General features: G+C 43.6%; 1 protein-coding gene across 1 annotated transcript; it reads left to right on the top strand.

Moving 5' to 3' along the window:
* Positions 1 to 10,465: 10,465 nt before the first annotated feature.
* On the top strand, positions 10,466 to 19,612 carry PRDM14 (PR/SET domain 14). The gene is made up of 8 exons (XM_088130765.1): positions 10,466 to 10,980; positions 11,950 to 11,969; positions 12,387 to 12,443; positions 12,546 to 12,703; positions 13,125 to 13,395; positions 14,510 to 14,712; positions 17,355 to 17,456; positions 19,382 to 19,612. The coding sequence occupies exons 1-8, from the start codon at positions 10,466 to 10,468 to the stop codon at positions 19,610 to 19,612; spliced, it is 1,557 nt and encodes a 518-aa protein (XP_087986891.1).
* Positions 19,613 to 26,657: the final 7,045 nt, after the last annotated feature.

The raw sequence follows: 26,657 nt of genomic DNA, 5'->3' as shown, positions 1-26,657 counted from the left end.
AAATATAAAGACCAAACTAATGACAACCAGCCTTAAAATTGACAATGAAGATATCAAAGTGGTAGATAGTTTCTGCCTTTTAGGATCAACCATCAATAATAAAGGAACAAGCAATCAAGTCATACGCTGCACACTAGCACTCAGTAGAGCAGCCATAAAGGCCTTTGAAAAGATATTTAGATGCTGTGATGTGTCTATACCTGTAAAGATCAGAATAGCACAAGCCATAATATTCCCTGTGACACTATGGAAGCAAAAGTTGGACTTTAAAGAAGCAGGATAGGAAAAATATTGATGCTTTTCAACTTTGGTGTTGAATAGCATGGACTGCCAAGAAAACAAACAAATAGATCATAAACCCAGAGTTCTTGAAGCACAAGTAACCAAGCTCAAATTATCATACTCTGGACACATTATGTGAAGACTTAGTTCTCTGGAGAAGGCTCTAATGCTGGGAAAAGTGGAAAGAAAGAAGAGGATGATCAGAACGGGTGGAGTAATTGCAACAGCAATGGGTGAACCATTAGGAGACTTGTAGGACCAGGCTGGGGACAGAGTGACGTGGAGAAAATCTATATGGTCACTAAGAGTCAACACCAACTTGATGGCACATAAGTAAATTGTGTAATTCAAGGAGCAATATGTTGCCCTCATACACAGGAATTGTGATAAGAGGCAGTGTATAGTTTGATACAAATTGTATTTTTGCTTATACAATGTGCAGCAAATAGAAGTGTCTGGAGACAACTTGCATCAGCCTTCAGATATTACTGAATTTCTGTCCCACCACAATCTGTATCAGACTCAGCAATGAACAAAAACAATACAATTAAAACAGTTCCAAAGATCATGCTAATTGGGGATGGTAGAGACTGAAGTCCAATTCTTAAGGGCAGAGTTTTAAAAGATTTGCTTACTTCTATTACATAATGTGGGTTTTCTAGGACCTAAAGTGAAAATTGGAGGAATATGCTCCTGTCCAAGCAATAAACAGTGGTTCCTGCTTCTCCTTGGCTGTGTTTATGTGACACACTGAATCACAAATCAGGCAATGCTGCTTAGCCAAGTTCGTGCAAATCCAGACCATGTAGTAATGGTTTAATATGACATGAAGCCAAATAATTGAATTAACTTGACTAAACTCAGTAAACATACTGTGCAAACACATCATACTCTGCTCACCTTACAGTGGTATCCAGGTAAGGAGATATCTGAATGTTCATCTCATCCAACTAGACAGTCATAGAGACAATGATGCTCTTGGAGTTCCAGGGTAATCTCTCTTCCATGAATCCTGAGCAGCAGGGACATAAGCAATACTTTTTTTAGATCATATGTAATACAATACTATGCTTTATAAACTAGATCATATACTTTCCAGTGGGCAAAAAAAAAAAGTAAACTTATTTTTAGCTAGACATAGAATCAAAAAGTTGCCCCATTCTAGCTGAACACTGACCTGGATCAGGCATTAGACCAAGATTTGGTTATGTCCCTGCCATCAGCTCCTGGGAGTTCAAAAATCTTGGTGGGACTCTCATTTTCCCAACTCTTAGGATTTTCTTTGGAGATGCTAGGTCCCAGGCAGTAATGGATTTATTTATTTCAGCCTTCATCTAAAGGGCCCTAGCTTGGAGAAATCTGTACTAGACTGAATTAATATATAAGAATGTAAGATATAAGAAAAAAATAGAAGTTGGGACTTCCAGCTGGTTTATCCTGAGATGAGGATGGATCATGAAGATTGAATCCCTTAGAATCCTTGATTAAGGCAACAAGCTGGTAAACAGGAGGTATTTGCATGTACCTGGAGTTTGGCAACTTCTTTGATAAGATTACTGTAGAGAGGACAAAGGTCAATTAACTCTGAATTTCTAAAAACTCAGGCACACACTTTAGGACCTTCATATTTCTTACCATGAAGCAGCTTTTCTCAGAACAACATTAAACTGCTTGGATGAGGAGCCTGTAGACTTTTGGCTGTGGCTTAACTCAACTGCTAGGAGTTGTCCAGCAACATCCTGGGAGGAGCTATTGATCACCATCCTTTAGTTTAAATAACACCAACAAAAATACAAACTATGACTTACACATGTATAAAAACCAGGGCTGAGATTCTCACTGAGCAAGTTTCCCAACATTAAAATACTCTCTTGCTCATTTGAACTGTTTCAGCTACTTCTGTAGTTTCCTTGGTAACCCTGAATTTTGTCAACTAAGGAAAAGATGCAGTTTCTTGCTGTAATTATGAGGTCCCACATCCTCCCCAAGTTCTTTTTCCCCCTTCAAATACAGATTGTTACGCAGCCATTAATAGTTAGGTATAAGATTAGGAAATGCTTGGGCTGGTCTACCTCACAAGAATTTGGTGTGGAGATAAGAATTGGAGCCTTCATGGAACTTGCTTCTCTGAGAAAAGGTGAGATAGAAATGCAATCAAGCAGTAATAAGATTGCCACATGTTTAAGCTGCAAATTGTCATTTTCTGGGCAGTGAAAGAATAAAAAAAAGTGTCACTCTGAATGTAGTTTCAGCAGCATTTTTTGACTACATTTACTGATTGTGTCATACTTTAATTCATGCGGTCACCATTTATGGGAAAAGAACCTGCTTTGGGTCACAGAAGAGCTGAGATGTAAAACAAGTTCTGCAAAACACAATTAACAATCCACATCATGACTCCTGTGCAAAGCAGGCCTATAAAAAAAGGAGCTAAGCCTATCTTCCCCTTCAAATATGTCAAATAAGACTACAACTCCCAGAATTCCTGATGCTGGCTAAGAGACCTAGGCCTTATGATCCCAACACAGTGCAAAAATCAGTTTGGTGGAGACATATTTAAGCCTGGCTCATATTAAAACAAATATATACTGTGGAGATTTGGGTAGCAGTAGTTGTGTTAGAGCCTTTAAAAGTTTAAGTATATTTTGATGTCTAGATACATCAGTGCAATTGCCTAATTTTGTTTAACCAGTTTGTTGAATAAGGCTGAGTTCAACAAAAGCACTAAGACAAAATGATATAAGATGTAGGACTTAATGCTACAAGAAGGGAAGCTCAATAATATGATACCTTGGAGTCCCCAAAAAGACTTTCCATAAAGGCTCTAACAAAACTGACCATGGATGAAACACATTTGATCACAAACAGATCCTTTTAGCACTGGTGCAATGTATATGGATAGTCAGTTTAGTGCAGTAGTTAAGGTGCTGAATTAGAGACAGTGAGTTCAGGTCCTCCCTTAAGGATGAAAGCAGCATGAGGGACTTTGAGCCTGTCTCAGCCCAACCCACCTTGCAGGGTTGTTGTGGGGAAAAGAGGAAGCAGGGAGCTTCATTAGGCACGCTGCCTGGAGATGTACAAAATAAAGGCAGGATATAAATCGACTAATAAATAAACAAGTCCCCAACATGTGCCTTCTGCAAGCAAGCAACTGGCACAGTTCAGGATTTCTGGAAAAGGCTTTTTCAGGATGGCCAGACCTTTAGTAAAATGTCAAATGCAGGGAAGATCTAAGCCTCGAGTCCGGGGGCAATTTCGTAGCCATTTATTCGCCCTTCCCGAACCTGCCCCACCTCACACCCCGCAGGTATTGCATGACCATTCCTAATTTCCTGCAACTCCTGGAAATTGGGGGAGACTGTGCCAGGGAAACGGATCACCGTGAGGAGTAACGGTCGGAGGCTCATAGCTGCAGCCTCGCGGTCTCCCCACGCTGAACCACTCTCCGACTTTCCCGCGGACCTCTTCTCCCGGCGCCTTAATGCCCCCTTGCAGAGCGGATCCAGCGTCGGTCTTTTTTTGGGGGGAGGGCGAAAACCCAGGTATTAACTCCCGATGGTCTCAGCCCTCCTAAATAGGCGTTTCCGCTTCCAAGTCAGCCAAATTCAAAGAAACAAGTCCGGGTTCTTCCCAGCACGGCTATGAGGGAGGTTAGTTTTAAACGAGTGCTATTTTCACACAACTCAGCAGGATCAAATGTAGTTCGTTTGGGACATACTGCACTCGTGAACCCAGTTAGTGAGATTGTAAATCATGTTTTACAGCTTAAAGGTTCTGTGAACCTAGCCAGTTGTGACTTACCAACAAGCCATAGTTAAACCATAGCTTACCACATTATGTGTGGGCAGATTTCCTATGTCTTGGATGTTGGATAGATGCTCCTCCAAGATTTTTTCAGATATCATCTATTAGTTCAGTTCACATCACGTTCTAGCTTAGTCTGTCATATGAACTAAGTTAACTGGGTTTATTCCATAAACAATGGCAACACAACCATGGCTTAAAGTATTGTGTGAAAGGCACTTCCATCAAAGTCCCCACTTCTCCCCACCCCACCCCACCCCATCCCTCAGGCTAAATCCAGCAAAGTTCCTTAACCACCTGACCTAATGTAGCGGTAAAGGTGTTGGATGAGGGCCAGAGACATGTCATTAAGTCAGTGTCAACTCCTGGGGACCACATAGATAGATTTTCTCTATGACAATCTGTCCTTAACCTGGTGTCTCAGGTCTTGAGCCAGATTTAAATCCACCCATAGCTGGTGGGAGATATTTGGGTCGGCCACTTATTCCCAGCCCCACAGAGGGCTGTTGTAGGGGAAAACTGGAGGAGGAATTGTTATGCAAGCTGAGTTGCAGAAGGAGAATGAAAGGTCAGGTGTAATCTAACACATCAAGAGATATTCAATATTTTTGAGTGACCTGTTGGGTTTTTAACTTCCATGTGCTCCGTAAACAGTTTAACATGTCTACTGAAGATACAAATAAATAAATGCAGCTATCCCATTAGTCTTTTGATTGAAAGTGAGAATTTATTGGGGTGGCAGTGCTGCTCTGTTTAATCCATTTTCTCTATATATTTTTAATATATTAATGATACACTCACACGATTTACACATCAGTAACAAGGATTTAATTTCCTCTTGACAACATGCCTTGCGTATAATAACCCCCGAATCTAACTCGTGGATACATTTTTAAAAAAACTAAATGCATTCTGAATATTACCACTAAACATTCTTTATGATAATAGTAAAGATGTTTGAGACAAGCAAATATGATGCAGCAAGAAATAGTTCAGTGGGGTCTGCATTTAAATATATAAGCAAATTATACAAATATGTACAGTACATATGGAAAACTTTGTAAGATAGATTTGGAGTACATTCCGTGATATTTCTTTATCAGTAAAAGCTACACAGTCTGATCAAATAATTTTAAATTGTATACTAAGCGGAAATAATACTGTAAGAATTACTTTGGTGGAAAGCTATATCCTCCTTAATTTTAAAGACGTCATTCTAATATACAGACTTTCCCGGGAATGCGTCCAATGGAAGTCAACGGGACTGACTTCCTTCTGAGTCTCTCTGCATAAGGCGGCGCTGTTAACGAGCGAATACAATTAAAGCTAACCAGGGGGAAAGTGATTCTTACAACTCTCAGTTCATGAACGAAGACAGAACCACCGGCAGTTCGCAACACTCTTTATTTCTCCTGTCCCGTCACACATTTTTGATCCGTTCACACGTTGGTCCTTGAATAGTCCTGGATCAGGGTCTACTTCGATTGGTCTAACCCAAACCCACATGCGAAGCTCAGGTTTAATATTTCATCGACGGACCCCCCGCCCCCAGCACGAGTGGGGCTACCGCGTCCTCAGCCCCGTTTCTCTCCGGGGATTCTCTTCTCGGCGGGCACAACTCCATTCCTCCGATTCTTATTACTTGGCTGCGGGAATATGAAACACGCGCATTCCCCCGCCGGTAAAATCAAAAGAAAGCCGATCCAGCTGCTTGTAGAAAACCTTTTGCTTTAGAGACGTTATCGTGGCTTTTCCTCGCTCTCTCTGATTCATTAACGGAGGGTGAACGTTGGGGGAAATTTCGCATCTTTTCTCGCCGCTCATTTTCAGTGGAGGCTGAAGAGGAGCGTAGCCGAAACTGACCAACGCTTCAGGAGGGCTGCCCGTCGCGCCCAGGCAGAAAATTGTTTCCTTTTGACATCGCCTATTGTGTGAACAGAGACAGTGTGGCTTGCGGACCATGGTTTATATTTTGAGCACGAGGCGTGAACCAAGTCATGTGTGGCTTAACCAACTATGGTTTGGCAAATGGTAACGAGCATTAATCGAAGCCGGGAACTTCGGAAATACACGGCCTTTCTCTTCTGGAGGGATTCTGTCTTTTCGTTAATGTTCACTTGATATCGATTGGAGGCGTTTAGGTGAGTGCGTCCGTGGATACGGTGCCTTCCTCTTTTCTCCTGGTCAACATTTTTTCATGCATTTATTTATCCCAACCACGAGGGTGAACAGCAGAGGAAATGTTTTGTAAGCAAAAGGGGGTTACAAATACAACATGAGAACATATAATTGCCCGGACACCTAGGCAATTAAAAAAAAAAAGTAACGAAGAAATGGTAGATGACAACCAACAACAGCCCTGCTTGCAGAAGAAAGCGCAAGACGAATCCCTCTAACACTTGGAAGAAAGACGGAGGGACGCAACGTGGACCGATCCGTTTCGGCAGAAGCGCCTTTGGATATTTTCGAAATTAATCCTTTCTCTGATTTCCAACTGCGAACTCGTAAAACGTCCTCGCTTGGAGGGGACTTTCTCCGAAACGACTTGAAGGCCGGGAAAGGGCGGAGGGGGAGAGAAACGCAACCGCGCGTCTGATCCGAAGGGCGCCCGTCCAGACCCCGCGGTGTTGCGAAGGCGGCCGCTTTTCTCCTGCAGAAAAACGCCAAGGCGAGAACCGGGGCTCCCGCGGGGTCGGCTGCGCAGCTCCTCTTATTTTGCTTCCAGGGGATCCCGTAGCGCATCCTCTCAATGCAACGGAAAAGTCTCCGAGCGCTCGCGTCCTCCAATTCGGCCATTCGTTTAGCGCTTGGCCTAAAAGTCTCCATTCCTCGCTCGGCGTCCGGGCCCGAAAGCTAGCGGTCGCCCGCTTCCTTCTCTCCTCCCGCTTTCTTCTTACGTCTCGGCTTGACCAGAAAACCGGGCGGTCTTATTTGGGCTGCAGACCTTCCGGCGACCACTAGGGGAGAACGAAGACGGGGCAGCCGGCGTCTTTTTGCTGCCATAAGGTGGTCGTCCGGAGCTCTGCGGCCCAGATCGGGTGGCCTTAGCAGAAGGTGGCTCGCGCGGCACCCCCGCCTCCGCCAGAGAAGGTGCAGCCAGAAGCTCCAAGGCCGACTCCGCTTAGCGGGCTTAGTCCCAGGAAACTCTGCGAAGGTTGGCGGCAGGTAGCTGGCCTTGTCGGGGCTGAGAAGCTAAGCCGAGTCACGCCTGGGTCAGACGTGGATGGGATCCTCCCGGTTATAGCCTAACCTGGGATAATCATCCAGGAACTGGAATCGCTGGCGAATTTTCAATTCGGGATGGGCTCGAAAGAGGAGATCTAACTTTATACAGAGAATTGCCGCCCCATTCCTCCCCTTTGTCTCCCACAGCGAGATTCAGGTCCAGGGGTATCCTCGAGGTATGGTCGAAAAAGGTAAGATGGCCACGAGGTTGCGATTGAAACGCCTCCGTTGCTCATGTGCGCCGCCATCTTGACTTCTTTGACCATCCCTGCGGGTCCTTGCAATTTCAAGGCATCGTACTTTCCCATTACTGGCCTCGAGCTGGCTGGGCTCCCCGGCTAAGCCAGGCATTGTTTCCAAAGCCCAGTGCCTAACCAAACCGGACCAGCTTGTGTTTGAAGCGGCCGAGTCAGCCAGACGCCTGAAGGAAGCCGCGCTCTGAGTTGGGTCGCTTATAGATTGTGGAGTGCAGGGTTTTGTGCGAACACAGCTTGGAGGCTTCGGTTCTGCTCCTCTGTGCCCGCTGGTGCCTGCACCCTCCATGGGGACAAATGCGTACACCAAGCGGCTCGCTTCAGCTGAATTTAGCGGACCTGAGCACCGGACTCAGTCCATTTATGGTTCACGGTGTCCTGAGAATCTGGATTATTTGAGGAAACCACGATTGACCCGGTAAACCCGTCGGATGAAGGCAGGAAAACCCGAGCTGGGCGACACCTGCCGTCCGCCAGCAGGTAGCCGAGGCCTGGGAGTGGCGGTGCTCTGGGGCCGCTGGCCGGAGGCAGGGACGGGACGTAACCGGTGGGCCTGAGAGAGGCGCGCTGTCCTCCCCGAGGAGCCCGTGGCTCCCTCTTGGGGCGGCCGCTGATTGTGCCGCGCAGGTGACCGGCGCGCGGGAGAACCACCGCGCTCCTTCCATTGGGAAAGGCAGAGCCAGGCGACCTCCGAAGCCGGGCAGCGGGTTCAGAGCTTCGACGCGGAGCCGTAGTCCGCCGCCTCCCCCCTTCCCATCCCCAGGAGAGGAAAAGCACAGGCCGGGGAGGAAAGAGGGGGAAGCTCCGGGAGCGCCCCGCCTATCAGCCGCCGGCCTTGGCGGACGACGCGGGGCGGATGGATCGGACTTCCAGGGTGGTCCGGAGCGCCCTGGGAAGAGACCCGGGAGCTTGAGGGGCCGCAGACCCCGCTCTCCTCCCTCCGGCGCTGGCAAGGAGCACCCCTGCCTCTAACAGGCGGCGGCGTACAGGCTCAACTCTGCACTCGGAGGGGCTGCGTCTTTTCCAGCCTCCGCCCTTTGCTTTCGGTCTGCGCGCTATGGGAGGGGAGAAGGGGCTCCTGAAGAAGCAGCGGGCTGCTGCGTAAGGACAGCCGTCTCCAGACAAGTGCCTGCAATTCCCCAGCCAGCAAAATACACCTAGGACCCGGTTGGGGAAAGCAGCAATCCCGCAGCCGAGCAGAATGAAAGGACTTGATTTATTCTGGCGAGAAGCTACGTTAGGTCTTTCTCCCTACCCCCCCTTTTTTTTTAATTATACGCTTTCTATATGTGCTCTTTATACAAGTTGAGCTTTTCAGCGCAAGTTTATGGCATGCTCTGCTGGTGCTCCCGTCCACCAAGGTCTGCCCGCACGATTATCCTTGTGGCCGCGTCCCCTTCGCAGAGCCGCCTTGTAGCCACTGAGAGAACACGTGCGAACGAAGCGCTTCTGCGCTGCAGAGAAGCCGGTAAAGAACTACGGCCTTCAATAGTGCTCACTGCACGCGTCTCTGCCAGTAGTTTTAATTCAGATCAATACGCTTTACATTGGAGGAGACAGGCATGGAATTATTTGTACTGGAACTTCCCAGAATCCTTTCCGGAGAATGTATGTTTCAAATCGTTTCCAGCTAACTAGAGAAGTTTACTCAGGAGTAAGTCGTAACGGAGCTTGGCCCTAAACAAGTATGCATAGTAATACAGCTTTACAGGATGTAAATTACAGCCTAGGTTTTCCTCGTATGTAAGTCCCACTTAGCTCTGTGAGGGACTTCCCTCCTGAGAAACACCTTTGCCGCGCAATTCTATGCGACTTCCGTAGCCGTAAGTCGCATTATGTTGGGGATTATTCATTGCTGGTTTCATATTAAAGCGCCACCAAGTTCTTGTTCGTACTTCTAGAAATGTACGTTTAAGAGCCTTGTAATGGCAAAGGTAGAAAGGAAAGAATTAAGGAGGCAAATCTCCCTAAAAGAAACCGAGGCTGCAGTCCAGTATCCCCTTCCCAAGGATTAAAATTCGTCGAATTCAGCGCGATTGGCTTTTGAGTAGATACATACAGAATAACTATGGAAGCGTGATTGACAATCCTCCTCTTCGCTTCCATCCTTTTCAGAGGAGCTTACTCTACGCACACGTAGCTGAGAGTAAGCTCTTCTGAAAAGGATGGAAACGAGGAGGATTGTCAGTTTTTAGGTGCTTTTCACGGAAAGCGGATGCAGTCCTATAAAATCTGTTGCAGTCCATCTTTTCTCAGACAGCTCCTCTCATCGCTCCAGGTGCCTTCCCCGGTGGTACGAGAGACCGAAAGCGAAATCATACTTAGACCGGCCTCTATATTTCTCTCTCAAACGCATCCGTACAGTGGGCGGGGGATCAGAACTACCCCACCCAGAGCTTTTCTTCCTCTCCTGCCCTCCAGGTGTATCGGAATATAAGTCCCAACAATCTCGGTCAATATGGCCATGACGGCAGGCCGGGTGTTTTAGTCGAATTCGTTTGAGGGCGCCAGCGCTTCCTAAACAGGAAAGGGGGAAGGCTGCGCTCCCCCGCCCTGGGCCTCCGAGCCTGGCTGGGGACCATTGGACCGTATTCCAACCTTCCGAAGGAAGTCCGGGAGTGTTCCGGGCTGAGCTGCCCCCTCCCCCTCCTTAAAAGCGGCGTGAGGGCGGCAGGGGGCGACTCCCTCCGAGGGAAATCATGGGCAGGCGCCTAGCGAGCCCGGCTCCCCAGCGTTGAGGTACCCTCGGCTCTTCCGCGGGAAAGCTTGGCCCGGGACTTCGGGAGGGCTTCTGGGCGGAGATTCCTGGCTTCAGCCGCCCCTCCCGGAAGCGCGCTGGCTCAACTGTGCCTTTTCTCCTCTTCACAGGTGCCGCGTCTTTTCCAGACGGGTGCGCGGCGATGGCTTCGTCGTTGGCGGGGACCGCGCCCTCCAAAGAGGCCGGCGGCGGCGAGGGCGCCGGCGGCGAGTCCTTGCTGATGCTGTTCCACAGCTGTCCCACCGGCGCCGCTTCCTTTGCCCCTGCTCTGCATCCGCCGCTCTTCCTCGAGACGCTTCCGCCGGCGGTCGTCTTCCAGCCCCCGACGGCAGCTGCCGGGGGACTGAGCCCGGGCTCGCCTCCGGTGCCGCCCTTCCCCTTCCAGCGCCTCCCCGCCACTTTCCTGGGGCCGCCTCCGCCGCCCGCCCTTCCCCTGCTCCGGCCGCCTCCGCTCCCCCGGCCTGTGCCAGTGCTGGCCGCGCCCTTCCCCGGGAAGAGATCCTCGCCCAAGAAGAGGAGCCTCGAAGGAACGCCGGACTCGGAGCAGCGCCCGCCCAGCTACCGCTTCACGGCCCAGGAGCTCCACGCCGTCCTCTACGGCGCCCTGCCCGGCGGGAAGCAGCCGCGCGCCCTCTCGGCAGGTGGGCCCCAGCCCGGGTAAGGGAGGCGGCTGAGCGGGCGCTTTCCCTCCGCTTTCTCGCCGCGGGCCGTTCCGCCCAATCTCGAGCCCCAAAGCCCCGCTTCTGCTTTGGGCGAGTTCGAGAGAGACGCGCCTTTGCTCAAAGCGCCCTCGGTTGCTCTGCACGTTGTGTCAGATGCGGTTTACTTTTGGGGAAAACTTCTCGCCTTCAGCGAAAACACCGACGGGCGCACTTTGTGCTTAAGCCCCGCTGAACAAAATGGGCAGGAAGTTTCTTCAGATATTTAAGGCTTTTGATCAGCAGGGCTGAAGCCCAGAGAAAGATGCGCTGGATTGCCCTGCCTCGCGAGGGGGAAGCGGGCAGAAATTCTACTAGGTGGGAGGCTGGAAAACAGCTTACCCTTCTAGTAAGAAGCTGCTTTCCTCTGACTCTGGATCCCTTCCTCGAAAGGCTGAGCAAACCTTTGGTCTGGTGCCTAAGGAGTTCTCGAACCTGCCGTAATCTTGGTTGGTAATTTTTTTTTCCAGTTAGTTGTCTGATTCCTGGCAAAAGGAAGCATCGATTTGAAGCATCAAGGATGCCGGTTGGCAGGAGAACTATAACAGCAGCAGCACAGACCTTTTCTGCAACAGGAAGGATGTTAAAAAGGGAGGAGGAGGAGAAGTGAGAGTGAAATGGTTTAAGAAGGATAGCCTCTGGGTAGTTTGATGCACTTTGGGGTGGTATAAATCAATACATGTACACCCTTAACTTTAAAAACTGTGGATTAAAAATCAGAGTAGTCCCTATGTTGGAAACATAGCAACTGCTAATTGTCATAGTTATAATTGCATTTATCTCATCGCTTTGTCATTTTCTTTAGACTGGATGTTGATGTTTTTGTTAACAAAATATTGGGTGTGGAATTTAATGAAATATTTCATTATTTCCAATAAATTGCTTACATTTTCAACGTAAAATAGCCTAGAACAGGCTTATCTAACAGTATCCCTTCTGGGTCTGTTGGTTCACAACTCCCATCACTCCCTACCAGGGTGGTATAATGGAGTCTTATTATTATGTTTTTCAGGCTGATGCTTTGCCCTCTTTGCATGTGCCCCCTTCTTGCCAGGATCCCTCTTGTAGAAAAAAGACTGATGGTTCAGCAGCAACTTTAACCATGTTGGTCTTTGATTTATCCCTCAGGCATTTCCTAACCCTTTATTACTTACATTTTTCTTTAATTAATTGAGGTAGTTGAAATGGACACGGTTGAGGCATATCTGGTAGTGTTGCTGCTCAGTTTATCTTATGGCAATGCATGGCAATTATTTTGGACTAATTATTCGAATTTAGCAGTGTTTTCAGTTCAAGCATACTTGCTTATCCTTCTTTCCCTGTCAGTGTCAGCTAACAGGTGACTCTGCTTTGCTTTCCCTTCAGGAGATGCTGACAGTCAGCCCCCACTGCTGGATAGATCAACTTTGCAGCTTCCCAAAGGTAGCTGCATTTTTGTTCATTTGGGAAGGATGTTTGCTGGCCCATCATTTCATTGGTGGCATTTCTGCTTCTTGACTAGCCAACTTGGTTTTCTCCCTCTAGGTCTGACTGTGTTGCAGACTGTATTTGTGGAAGGTCCACAGCTGGGTGTCTTCTGCACAGAAACCATCCTCAAGGGTATTCGGTTTGGTCCCTTCCAGGGCAAGGTGGTCAACACCAGCGAGATTAAAACTTATGATGACAATTCCTTGATGTGGGAGGTACCTGACATCATACCTTCTGCCTTAGAGCAGCCGAGAATTGCTAGGGTTTGAGGTGGGATAGAAACAATGTGCACTCCACTCCCCACGTGCCTGCTATGCATGGTTCAGCTGAGGGGGGAGAAGGCTAGATGACAGCTTGTTCACCCCTGAATTCATTTGGCAGTAAACCATGTTGATTTTTTATTTTCCCCAAGGGATTTCCCCAAGAAAATGTACATATCATTACATCCCCCTTCTGAGAGTCTGAACATCAAAGGTTCAGTCATCTCTTCTGCTTTGTCTGAAGTTAACCATTCAGTCACCTGGGTGTTAAAGGTGGTCCAGTGTTTGGTAAAGAGGTGTGCAAATCTCTTTCTCAAGAAGTACCATTGGTCTCCTGGACTTACGCATTTCTGAAATGTGTATGTGTGTTTTGCAGATTTTTGAAGATGGCCAGTTGAGTCACTTCATCGATGGCAGAGGCTCTTCTGGCAACTGGATGTCATTAGTGAACTGCGCCCGCTTCCCAGAGGAGCAAAACCTGACAGCCCTTCAGTGCCAAGGCCAGATCTACTATGAGAGCTGCAAAGAAATCACACCTGGCCAAGAACTGCTGGTCTGGTATGGCGACTGTTACTCGCAATTCCTAGGCATCCCTATCAGCCTGAAGGGGACAGCAGAAGGAAAACGAACCCCACAGCACAGTGAAGGTCAGTTTGCAAACCTTTCCCCTCTGGACACGGAGTGCATATAGGTGAGCAGCTGAACTGCAAGCAAGTTGGTCTCTTTTTGCCCCTCGCATATTATGAGAGCCCAGCTTACGGTTTAGTGACTTGTGCAAACAGAAAACTTAGTTAGAGCAAACTATCATTAAATTCACTATGGGTAGTGTGCTGTGCAAGCAAACAATGGACATGTCTTGATTTGTCAGCAGTCTCTTACAGGCTTAGTGTTGAAAGCAAGGAGCCTTCCTTCTGTGAAAACTTGAGGATTGAGGGTTGGGTTCTTCCCAACAGAGAGATACAAACATAGTTCTTCATTGCTGGAGGAGCAGTATCATCTGCATGTTTAGTTTAACTGAGAAGAAGTATTCCTGACTTCCTTTAAGGGGCTATAATTAGAAGAGGCTTTCTCTCTGCGGTCTTGTTCCTCTGGGGTTATTGTAAACTTTCAGCTGCATAAGTGTAAATAACAGCAGCAGGATAAAATATTTGGCTTACCTTTTTGTCCAAAGTACCACATTATTTTGTAATCTTTACCAACAGTCCAGCTGGAGTTGGAAGGGAGCTGAGGAAGTCCAACCTAGGGAGCCTGAACATATTGCCTCAAAGTGCACCATCTTCAACTGGTGGTTACTTTTGAGTGAATCTATAGGATTTCAGTTTCTTGCCTTGCATTTAACTCACTACTACTCACATGGTTTCCCTTGTCCCTTATTTGTAAAAATGTCAAGGGATGGGATTTTATTTCTTTAGTTTCTATGTTATGTCTGGCTAACATTTTTTAAAGGGCTTTAATAGGCATATTTGTTTCACAGAGGCAAATACATATAGAGTGAGCATTAAAGGTTAATTAAGTCATAGAGTATATTTTCAGGAATATATTCATGATCAAAACTTAGCTGGTTTTCAGTTAATGTACTGGCAACCCCAACATTGTAGTTGCAAGAGATCTGTATGTTTTCATTTAGCCCTTCCCTAGTCATTTTCCTTGTTATTCAAAACAACTTTGTATTATACTTGCCTTCTGATTGCTGCCCATGTCTTTTGCTACAAGTTGTCTTTAATTAACTCCTGATGGTGGCTTTTCCTCCTTTCCCTGTAGAATCTGTGGAGGGTTATAAATGTGAGCGTTGTGGAAAAGTGTTTGCCTACCGATACTACCGGGACAAACACCTGAAGTACACGCGGTGTGTAGACCAAGGGGACAGGAAATTCCCATGCCATCTTTGCAACCGATCTTTTGAAAAAAGGGACCGTCTGAGGATCCATGTTCTCCATGTCCATGAGAAGCACAGACCTCATAAAGTAAGGGCGCTGAGTATCTTGGTGTGATTCTTGCTTTCTAGGGTAATAAACAACTGACTGGTGAATTACGGCTTTTTTCTGCTAGAACCTGCATGTGGCCTACAACGCTGGAAGGGGCAGTGATGAGGAGAGTGGTTTTAAGCATATGCAGAGTGTCATCTCCCTGCAGTTCCCTGTGACTTTGGACTGGGCTTTGGGCAGGCATTTCTCCATTAGCATAAGGCAGAGAGGGACTGTCCCTACTAGGAGAGAGTCAGTATCTCTGTACTGACTGTTTTTCTGTAGGAATTCTGCTTCCTCAGCTGATGCATTGAAAAATATCTTCAGTTTTTTTTCCTCAAGAAGCACTTAGTGCACAATCTTACTTGGAAATAAAATCTAATGCCATGAGATTTATTTCTGAGTAAATATTGTTCTGGGCTTCCGATTTGGTGGATGGAAGCCCAACTACCATTTCTTGTAGTCTTACTTTATTTATAATCTTACTTTATGATTTAAAAAGATTCAGAAGGTTTGTATTGCAAGTCATGCTCTCATGCAACTTAGTATTTTTGTGGCTCATCAGTGTATGTATGTGAGGATTAGTCTTCTAAATTATTGCTATCACTTTATTGATGGAGACCAACAGAATGTTGGTGACTGTCTGGTTAGCTTGGGTTGAGAGAGTTCCAGCACCTTGTCTGGTTTCAGCCAAGGCTCCCAAGCATTACCAGGCCTGGGCTGCAAAAATCGAGATGCCCGGTAAATGGCAGAAATCTCCCTCCTGTCATCTAGTGGTTGTCCAGAGTTCTGCAGCCCAGATCTGATGACCCAAGACTTCCATGAAAAAAAGGGAAAGTACTGTGAGAACACACTGGGGGCCTTATGATTCTTTTTTCTTTGATGTACAGAAGTCAATCTAACAGATTTTATTTTATTTTGTTTATTTTTATTATTATTATTGCATTACTGATTTATTGGGACAAATACTCTAAAATTCATATTCCTGGATGTAGTAAATCATATCAAAATATGATTTTACTTGCCTTTAAGGAAGTAATGATTTTCTCACCCTTTCCTTAATAATGGAATCAAATGAAACAGTCTTCAGATCCCCTTTAAATCAATGTTCTAGAAACTGCCTCTTCCAATTGATGCAAATTATTATAAATTTAGAAATAGATTTACTATTTAGTAAAAAATAGTAAAAAAATGTAGTAATAATCCATTTAGGTTCTTAGGAAGAGAGTGCAAATAAACAAGTTACTAAGCTACTAAAATGATTTCTTCATTTTTTAAAAATATTCATTTCCAAAAATTGAGGCTTTAAAAGAAATTAAGAGGTAGATTAGACATTTAATGTTCTCAGTAGACTTTCAATAATTCAAGCTGGACTCAGCAAGCAGGAAATAAGTGCAACATTTTTAAAAACAGCATCTTATTTTAATGGTTTCTGAGAAATTCCCATGGGGTGGATAGAAAGAGATTTCTTATTTCATGCTATGGAAGCTTAAGTGAGACTGTTACGTTAGTTTTGCTCTGAAGTACATAGGATTGCAGTTCAAGTAAATACTTAGAAGTAACTGCAGTTGAATTCACTGGAGTGTACATTTGAATAGGCATGCTTAGAATAGGAGCTACCTTTTTTCTTTCAAAAACTATTATGCCAACAGAGGAGACCAAATTGGCTGGAAACAAAACCTGTATATATGTTTTTTAAAATGTATGAATTATATGTACATATGTCACTATAGAGAATTATTGCGTATATATACTATCATACATTGTTCTAAAATTAATGTTACAATTTAAATGATTCATGTTTGCTTCCCTTACTATAACTTTTAAATACATATGAAGACAGTTTCAATTTCAGACAGCAATTACATATACATTTAGACGTCTCACTGAATTCAGTGCAACTTCCTTATGAATACCCATGTTTAAGACTCCACAGAAATTAAATAAATTCTTAACAAGTTGAGCAGATAATAAATAAAGACTGGGTACATAAACCAAAAATATTGGGGGAGGGAGGAGAGAGAAGATAGTTCATCTTTCTTATCACAGAGAAAGCAATATTGTTTTTTGTACTCTGATGGCCATTAAGTATCCCAGATAAATAAACAATGCTAGAATAATGATCAAGAAGGCATTCTGAATCTAATGCAGAAGTGTATGCTTGGAAACAGCTGTTTATACATGTAAAAATAGGGTAGGAAGGCTATAGCTGCATGCCAGATATCGTGCCTGATTTTGGGAAAGGTGGTTATGCTCCCCAGGGATGTCTGAGAGGTATGTGTGGTGAGTGAGTGTGTGTGTGTGTGTGTGTTTCAGAATGATGAAAGTGGTGGTGTAACCTTACTCCATGGGATGTTGCATGTATGCTCCAAAGGGATGGAGTAGTTACACCTTTTTTTCAAGCTCAGGTAGAAGCCCCCAAAAGATGGTTTGCTTCCAGGATGTCTGAAGCACTTCTTCCAAATCATTTTTGAAAGGTTCAGAGCCTTAAATGTATATAGTTATGCAATTAGAGACTGCGGTAACATCTTGCTGCAATTCACCTGCATATAATGAACATTTGCACATCTCTGTGTCCTACCAGAATGGGATCTAACGGCTTCTACTGTTACAGAACAATTGCCTATTTTTTCTTATTTCAGTGCTCTGTATGTGGTAAAAGTTTCTCTCAGTCCTCCAGTCTAAACAAGCACACCAGGGTGCACTCTGGGGAACGACCATATAAATGTGTGTACTGCAACAAGGTGAGAAGACATTTCTTGCAATTCTCTTGCAATGTTTCGATTTTGCATAAATTGGAGTGTTTGGTCCCCTCATTAGCTATTTGGATCATCTTTCACTAAAATGCTGTGCATGTCTGAATTTGCTCCACTAGCTGCTTTTCTCCAGTTACAGTGGGGCAAAAAAGTATTTAGTCAGCCACCAATTGTGCAAGTTCTCCCACTTAAAAAGATGAGAGAGGCCTGTAATTTTCATCATAGGTATACCTCAACTATGAGAGACAAAATGAGGAAAAAATCCAGAAAATCACATTGTCTGATTTTTAAAGAATTTATTTGCAAATCATGGTGGAAAATAAGTATTTGGTCACCTACAAACAAGCAAGATGTCTGGCTCTCACAGACCTGTAACAACTACTTTAAGAGGCTCCTCTGTCCTCCAGTCGTTACCTGTAGTAATGGCACCTGTTTGACCTTGTTATCAGTATAAAAGACACCTGTCCACAACCTTAAACACTCCAAATTCCACTATGGCCAAGACCAAAGAGCTGTCGAAGGACACCAGAAACAAAATTGTAGACCTGCACCAGGCTGGGAAGACTGAATCTGCAATAGGCAAGCAGCTTGGTATGAAGAAATCAACTGTGGGAGCAATAATTAGAAAATGGAAGACATACAAGGCCACTGATAATCTCCCTTGATCTGGGGCTCCACGCAAGATCTCACCCTGTGAGGTCAAAATGATCACAAGAACGGTGAACCACATGGGGGACCTAGTGAATGACCTGCAGAAAGCTGGGACCAAAGTAACAAAGGCTACTATCAGTAACACACTATGCTGCCAGGGACTCAAATCCTGCAGTGCCAGATGTGTCCCCCTGCTTAAGCCAGTACATGTCTGGGCCCGTCTGAAGTTTGCTAGAGAGCATTTGGATGATCCAGAAGAGGATTGGGAGAATGTCATATGGTCAGATGGAACCAAAGTAGAACGTTTTGGTCTAAACTCAACTCCTCGTGTTTGGAGGAGAGAGAATGCTGAGTTGCATCCAAAGAACACCATACCTACTGTGAAGCATGGGGGTGGAAACATCATGCTTTGGGGCTGTTTTTCTGCAAAGGGACCAGGACGACTGATCTGTGTAAAGGAAAGAATGAATGGGGCCCTGTATCATGAGATTTTGAGTGAACACCTCCTTCCATCAGCAAGGGCATTGAAGATGAAACGTGGCTGGGTTTTTCAGCATGACAATGATCCCAAACACACCACCCGGGCAACGAAGGAGTGGCTTCGTAAGAAGCATTTCAAGGTCCTGGAGTGGCCTAGCCAGTCTCCAGACCTCAACCCCATGGAAAACCTTTGGAGGGAGTTGAAAGTCTGTGTTGCCCAGTGACAGCCCCAAAACATCACTGCGCTAGAGGAGATCTGCATGGAGGAATGGGCCAAAATACCAGCAACAGTGTGTGAAAACCTTGTGAAGACTTACAGAAAACGTTTGACCTCTGTCATTGCCAACAAAGGATATATAACAAAGTATTGCGATGAACTTTTGATATTGACCAAATACTTATTTTCCACCATGATTTGCAAATAAATTCTTTAAAAATCAGACGATGTGATTTTCTGCATTTTTCCCCCCATTTTGTCTGTCATAGTTGAGGTATACCTATGATGAAAATTACAGGCCTCTCTCATCTTTTTAAGTGGGAGAACTTGCACAATTGGTGGCTGACTAAATACTTTTTTGCCCCACTATAGTAGCAAAGGTGCTACATCTAAGCTATCGGATTAAGGAGCATTTTTCATCATAAGCATGGGATTAAGAGTTCCCACAGTTACGAATACTGCAGCTACTGGGAATGCCCCCTAGTTATGACAAAGACTTCACGTGGGTTTGGCTTTTTGTTTCTGGCTCTGATTGCTTTCTTATCCATTCCCTTGATATCCACAGGCCTTTACTGCCTCCAGCATCCTGCGTACTCACATCCGCCAGCATTCAGGAGAGAAGCCCTTTAAGTGTAAGCACTGTGGTAAAGCGTTTGCTTCACACGCTGCCCATGACAGTCATGTGCGGCGCACGCACAGTACTAAAGATAAAGGCTGTACATGCACGCTGTGTGGTAAAACATTCCTAGAGGCAGAAGAATTCCGCTTCCATATGAAATTCCACACAGCTCTTTAGCCAGCAAAGTAATGGTTGGAGCCATCCCTGTTTGTCTTTCTGTGATATTATATACATTTTAATATTGTGCTGTTGGCATGATACTCACCTGTAGGCAGAATGAGCCAGTAAGGGGCATGAGGACTCCTGAGGTGCTGTAGACCTTGTGATTGACCTACATATCAATCACAATGTAGGACATTATGACCTCTGCTCTTTCAATCAATATATGGCCTTGTCTGTCAACCATTAATAAAGGTATTGTGCAACATTTCAGATTTTTTTCCTTATGGCCATCATGGTTATCTTTTACTTTTTGTGTGACCTGGGAAATAAGGAATTTGACTCTTAGCAATAGGAACCTAAACTGGAGGTGGACATACCAAGTGTAGCTAAAACTTCATTCTTTCAGAGGTTGTCCCTTCCAGCCATTAGGTAAAGTTTCTACTGATGTTTTTTTTATGATTATTTCTCTAGTATACCATCTTCAGCTTTTCGTTTTTATTTAGACCTGCCTTCAAAGTAACTTCTAGATTTTTTTTACTTAGGATGCAAACTGAAACTATTAACAGCACAAGGGAGAACCTACATTTGATGTCTGCACCTTCTTCCACAATCTCATCTTTTAACTGATCATGCAGACCTTGTGACCAATATCCATTAACTTCATTTTGCCCCCTAGCCTGTTTTCTGAAACATTTTGACAGAACTGATACAGCGGAATAAGCCATAGGGCAGCTTAATTGGGTTTGGTTTAGCATGTACTAACCCAGGCATTGTGACTTTTAAACCATAGTTTATGATTCATGTCCATTATAAAGCTGGATGTGGCTTATTTTATATTGGTTAAACAAATAATGGCTTAGCACAATAGAGAAACTCATCCTTTATGTGGATTTGGAGATTTCAAAAGTTTGCATTTTTTTAGTTGATCTAATATATTGTCTTAATATGGGTTCTGGAGTGTTGTACATTATGTTTGCTTCAGGAGAAAGCTTCAAGCATGTGTTGGTGAATTTAACACATGACAGTTCCAACTTTGAATTGGTTTTTAGAATCTGCAGTAAGCTAAGCACCACAGTTTTCCAGTTTGTGCAGTTAATGTGAAAATCAAAAAGATATTTCAGGAGAGAGTAGCTATTTTTCAAGTAACTCTACCTTCAAGCCATGAAATTCTTAATTTTTTTAGCTAGGTGAATGCTTAAAATTAGTTGGAAATTAGGGGCCATGGCTGAAAATAAAACCTACAAAATTAGCATGGGTTTGTGTGAAGAGAAACACAATTCTCCCACTATTGATGTCTGTAGGGCTGTTGTATCTGGGCTGCAAAACTTTAGGTGACCACTTGATGACAATAAAGAATTGTCACTGTGTTTCTAGAGCAGCAAAAATACAGACTTCTACTAGATAGAAGGAAAGTGTTTTCTATATCAGGGAAGTCTATATAGTATTTTTGCTGCTCTAGAAACATAGTATTGCTGTGGCTTTTCTAGATGAGGATACTAAACCTGAAGGGAATACTATGTGTTGGTTAGGGAACATTTGGCCTGTCAGAAGTTTGTCAGTACAGCAGAATGCTGGTTGTGGACTGCTGAAGCATAATCAGTTTTTCCATTGGTTTTTTTCCCTTCTACTTGACTGTCACCAAGGTGACTTGTAAAGTCTAAATTTCCCCTTCCAGTGTATCCTCAACTCACTGAATGCTGTCTACTGGCTAAACTAGTTATAATAACAACTGTCTACTTTCTTATCTCACTGACCCTCAAGGATGCTACTTAATTAGAGGAAGACAATAGAGCAGGATTATGTCTGAAGTGCTATATAAATAAATTCTCTTAGCATTGTAAACATATAATATTTAAAGTAAAAAAAACCCTAAAGCAGTAAACACACACACACAATTACAGGTGAAACTCGAAAAATTAGAATATCATGCAAATGTTCATTTATGTCAGTAAGGCAACTCAAAAGGTGAAACCAATATATGAGATAGACGCATTACATGCAAAGCGAGATATGTCAAGCCTTACTTTGGTATAATTGTGATGATTATGGCGTACAGCTTATGAAAACCCCAAATTCACAATCTCAGAAAATTAGAATAGTGTGAAAAGGTTCAATATTCTAGGCTCAAAGTGTCCCACTCTAATCACCTAATGAATCCATAACACCTGCAAAGGGTACCTGAGCCTTTAAATGGTCTCTCAGGCTGGTTCAGTAGGAATCACAAGCATGGGAAAGACTGCTGACCTGACAGTTGTGCAGAAAATCATCATTGACACCCTCCATAAGGAGGGAAAGCCCCAAAAGGTAATTGCAAAAGAAGTTGGATGTTCCCAAAGTGCTGTATCAAAGCACATCAACAGAAGGTTATGTGGAAGGGAAAAGTGTGGTAGAAAAAGGTGCACAAGCAGCAGGGATGACCGCAGCCTGGAGAGGATTGTCAGGAAAAGGCCATTCAAAAGTGTTGGGGACTTTCACAAGGAGTGGACTGAGGCTGGAGTTAGTGCATCAAGAGCCACCACACACAGACGGATCCTGGACATGGGCTTCAAATATCGTATTCCTCTTGTCAAGCTGCTCCTGAACAATAAACAACGTCAGAAGCGTCTTACCTGGGCTACAGAAAAAAAGAACTGGTCTGTTGCCCAGTGGTCCAAAGTGCTCTTTTCTGATGAGAGCAACTTTTGCATCTCATTTGGGAACCAAGGACCCAGAGTCTGGAGGAAGAATGGAGAGGCACACAATGCACAAAGTCCAGTGTGAAGTTTCCACAGTCTGTGTTGATTTGGGGAGCCATGTCATCTTCTGGTGTTGGTCCACTGTGCTTCATTAAGTCCAGGGTCAACGCAGCCGTCTACCAGGAGATTTTGGAGCACTTCATGCTTCCTTCCGCAGACGAGCTTTATGGGGATGCTGACTTCATTTTCCAGCAGCACCTGCCCACACTGCCAAAGTACCAAAACCTGGTTCAATGACCATGGGATTACTGTGCTTGATTGGCCAGCAAACTCGCCTGACCTGAACCCCATAGAGAATCTATGGGGCATTGCCAAGAGAAAGATGAGGGACATGAGGCCGAACAATGCAGCGGAGCTGAAGGCCGCTATTGAAGCATCCTGGTCTTCCATAACACCTCAGCAGTGCCACGGGCTGATAGCATCCATGCCACGCCGCATTGCGGCAGTCATTGCTGCAAAAGGGGCCCAAACCAAGTACTGAGTACATATGCATGCTTATACTTTGCAGAGGTCCGATATTGTTCTATTTCCAATCCTTGTGTTATTGATGTCATGTAATATTCTAATTTTCTGAGATTGTGAATTTGGGGTTTTCATAAACTGTACGCCATAATCATCACAATTATACCAAAGTAAGGCTTGACATATCTCGCTTTGCATGTAATGCGTCTATCTCATATATTGGTTTCACCTTTTGAGTTGCCTTACTGACATAAATGAACATTTGCACGATATTCTAATTTTTCGAGTTTCACCTGTATAGGTAAGAAACAAAACTAATATAAACTAACCTAATAAATTACAGAGGGAAAGGAGGACGAAAAGCAGCTTAGCCTTAAGAGTTAGATCAATCAATAGAAAAATAGGCTAAGATAATTTTTTTAAAAAATACTGGTTAAAAGAAAATGGTTGGAAGCATAGAATAATGCTAATATGGCAATACAAATATTATATCCCCCCTTTCCCCATGGAGTAAAAATAATGTGCATGATTACCACATGTTTAATAATGAAATAAGTTAGTGACTGACTCAGGTCATCCAGCAAAGAATGGGAAATGGGTGGTTGTTATTTGTTGGTCAGTCACAGATAACAAGAATCAGAACCAGCTCAAAGTAGAGGACAGAACAGCCCTAAAAAACCTAAAGAAGGACCAAACCATCATCATCCTCCCAGCAGATAAAGGCTGAACCACAGTTATCACGGATAAATCACAATACTGTACATACAAAAAGCCAAAAAATTACTGGAGGACAAAGAAGCCTACATCCCAGTAAACAGCAACCCAATACAGAAACTAGACAACCTGATCAAGAGAACCCTTAGTGACATTACCAAGAAAGGCCATATCACAAAAGAAGAGTGGCAGATGAAAGGCAGTGGACCCATCCTACGCTTCTATGGACGACCAAAAATACGCAAACCCGACATACCTCTCTCACCAATTGTATTGTTACCAGGGTTCCCAACATACAACATAAGTGAAAGAACTGACAAAAAAGCTTGGACATCTCACAGAGGGGAGCGAATATTCTATCATAAACTCCCCACTATAGTGCTTCCAGAAAATCAAAGATGTACAAATAGATGAAGATGAAATTATGGTCTCATTTGATATCACAGGACTCTTTACATCCATATACCCAGAACTAGTGAAAGAATCCATGTCAGTACTACCCAACACACCTGACCTAACCAAATACACCAAGATCGAAATACCCAGAATCATGGATCTCATCAACCTCTGCCTCATTGCCTATTTTCAGTTTGATGGACAAATATACCAATAAGTCAAAGGTATACCCACGGGGTCACCACTCTCAGGACTCAGAGATTGTAATGCAACGCCTAGAAGCTACAGCACTTCCCCACATACAACCTAAAGTATGGATCTGGTATGTAGATGACACATTTGTTATAAAAAAGAAACAACTAGAGAAGACACATGAAACTCTTAACAGCATCGTCAAAGGAATAAAATTCACCAGAGAGGAAGAAAACAACAACATGCTACCCTTCCTGGATATCCTCATCAGCAGAGGAAAGAACAGGAAATTAGAAACCCAAGTTCATTGGAAGACAATCCACACTGATCCATTACCAAAGTAACAGCCCAACCTCCCACAAGAGGAGGTGTGTAAGAACATTATTCAAGCGAGCACGAACGCATTGCAGTGACCCAGAACAGCAGAAAAAAGAAAAAGACCACCTATACAACATTTTCCAACAAAATGGATATCCACAGAATTTTATCAAAAAGTGCCTGACCACTCAACCTACTACAACACAACCTACACAAGCTATGAAAAGGATCACACTACCATGCATCAGAAACGTCTCAGAAACCACCAGCAGACTATTACAACCATATGGCATCTCTGTAGCACATAAACCAACAAAATCACTCCAAAAGACCCAGTAGCCCAAGAAGAAAAAGCAGGAGTCATCTACAACATACAGTGTAAGGACTGCAACAAACACTATCTAAGACAGACAGGCAGAAGGCTAGCAGAGCATATCCATGAACACCAACTAGCAATCAGAAGATAAGATGAAAACTCCCTAATCTCACAACACATGGACAGACTTATAGTTTCAACTGTCAGCATCTTAAAGCAAGGTAAATCCAAAAATTTAGGATTTTTGATAATTTAAATTAACAAAACTAATTTTTGTTAATTAAATTCTTTTATTAACTATTTTTTAAAAAATTTATTAACTAATTTTTTTTTTGGTTAACCAAATTTTTTTGTTAACTAAATTAACAAGAATTTAGGATTAAAAATTTAGGGAATTCCTGGAAGCTTGATATTCAGACAAGGCAGCCATCAAAGGACACATAGAGATAAGCAGCATCTACACACTATTCAAAAGAGACAATAAAAAGGAAACAAAAAGACCAGAACACCTTGCCAGCAATCAAGACCCAGATAAGCAGAGATTAACACCAGGATTAACACCAGACAGACAATCAAGTGGTAAACAACAGCCTAATCTAGGAACTACCAAGGAGAAAACAACTCCCCAAATGCTGGCAGGTCAAGCTACTGTGTATAAGCAGAGCAAACCCCACTCCCTTCTAGCACTGAAGATGTTACCTAGCCGGGTAATGAAACGTCTGCAAGAAAATAACCAAGATCAGAGAACCCCAAGGACTCCACAGATAACAATATCTGTCCGGTCCTGAAAATAACAGACAATAGAACAATGGTTCCAAAGTGAAAGAAGTGTATTTCACAGGTATGCATGCTACATTAGCCAGAGATTTAGAGTAAAATGCAGAAGATGTTTTTTGTTGTTGTTAGGGAGCATTTTATTTTAAATAGTAACTCTTTCTCCATCCCACCCCCCAAAAGTGAGTTTCAGACAGTATAAAGGTTACCTAAAATAAGATTGAATTCTAAGTAGCAGCTTCTTTGCACTTTTAAGTAAAGTATGGAAAACAAAGAATATGAAATATTCAAACATTTATTTCCCAGCTGGGTGTATTGTCTCTTGCACAAGTGTAAACAATGGGGATAGAATAAGGGTTGAGGATTGTTTAAATATAGTTTGATTCTTATCTGGCAATAGAAATCAAACATATTTTTATTTTAGGAATAGTTTACCCAATGGTTTGCACTAGCTTTTCTGTTGTTTATCAGAAATTATGCCAGCCCTACTGTTTTGATGGTTACAATCTTAGAAAGAGATGTATTTATAAAATTCTTTATATGAATATTAAGCCTTATAAAGCAAATACATAACTGAATAGAACTATGATTTTTAAAAATTGTGTTCTAGCCTTGTGCTGCTCCTTTTGCATATTTGTACTTACTATAAATGTGTAACTTCAAAGTCTTTTGCACTGAGCTATTACAATATGCTTGCAGAATAGTGGTTAAGAATAGATTCATAGTTGTTTAGTTCAGAATATAGCTGCTAACTTTCCTTGATTTTTAAAGCTACGTTGCTGTGTTTCTGTTCTGCTATTTTTTCCATGTTTTGTTTGATAAGCTTTGTACTTTTACTTGTTAGCCATCTTCCTGAGAGTATTTGTGTGCCGAAGGCATGGGCTACAAAATAATTAAAATAAACAATTTGAGCTTCTGTGTCTCTTTCTTGGCATCAGTAGCCCCAAACATCATAGGATATCTTAGGAAGAGATTGTGGAAATGACTGAACCCTAAAGCACATTGGGCAATCCCACAAGGGCTATTATGCAATTTTAAGACCACAGTCCTCTTGGACAAATTCTGAAAATACTTGTAAAGGATTATTCTATTGATACTCTTAATTGCAGGATATGTATTTCATACAGTTTATATGGATAATAATAATTCCTAT

The sequence above is a fragment of the Python bivittatus genome, unplaced genomic scaffold (genome assembly GCF_059951505.1).
Source record: "Python bivittatus isolate LINGU-HERP-01145 unplaced genomic scaffold, Pbiv_v1 ctg000840_np1212, whole genome shotgun sequence".
Classification (NCBI taxonomy): domain Eukaryota; kingdom Metazoa; phylum Chordata; class Lepidosauria; order Squamata; family Pythonidae; genus Python; species Python bivittatus.
This window is presented reverse-complemented; position numbering and strand designations above follow the sequence as displayed.

Excerpts from the sequence above, each read along its gene's own strand:
- PRDM14 (XM_088130765.1), top strand. The coding sequence starts at position 10,466 with ATGGCTTCGTCGTTGGCGGGGACCGCGCCCTCCAAAGAGGCCGGCGGC. Across the intron at positions 12,704-13,124 it reads ACAATTCCTTGATGTGGGAG|ATTTTTGAAGATGGCCAGTT; the intron begins GTACCTGACATC and ends TGTGTTTTGCAG. Across the intron at positions 17,457-19,381 it reads AATGTGTGTACTGCAACAAG|GCCTTTACTGCCTCCAGCAT; the intron begins GTGAGAAGACAT and ends TGATATCCACAG.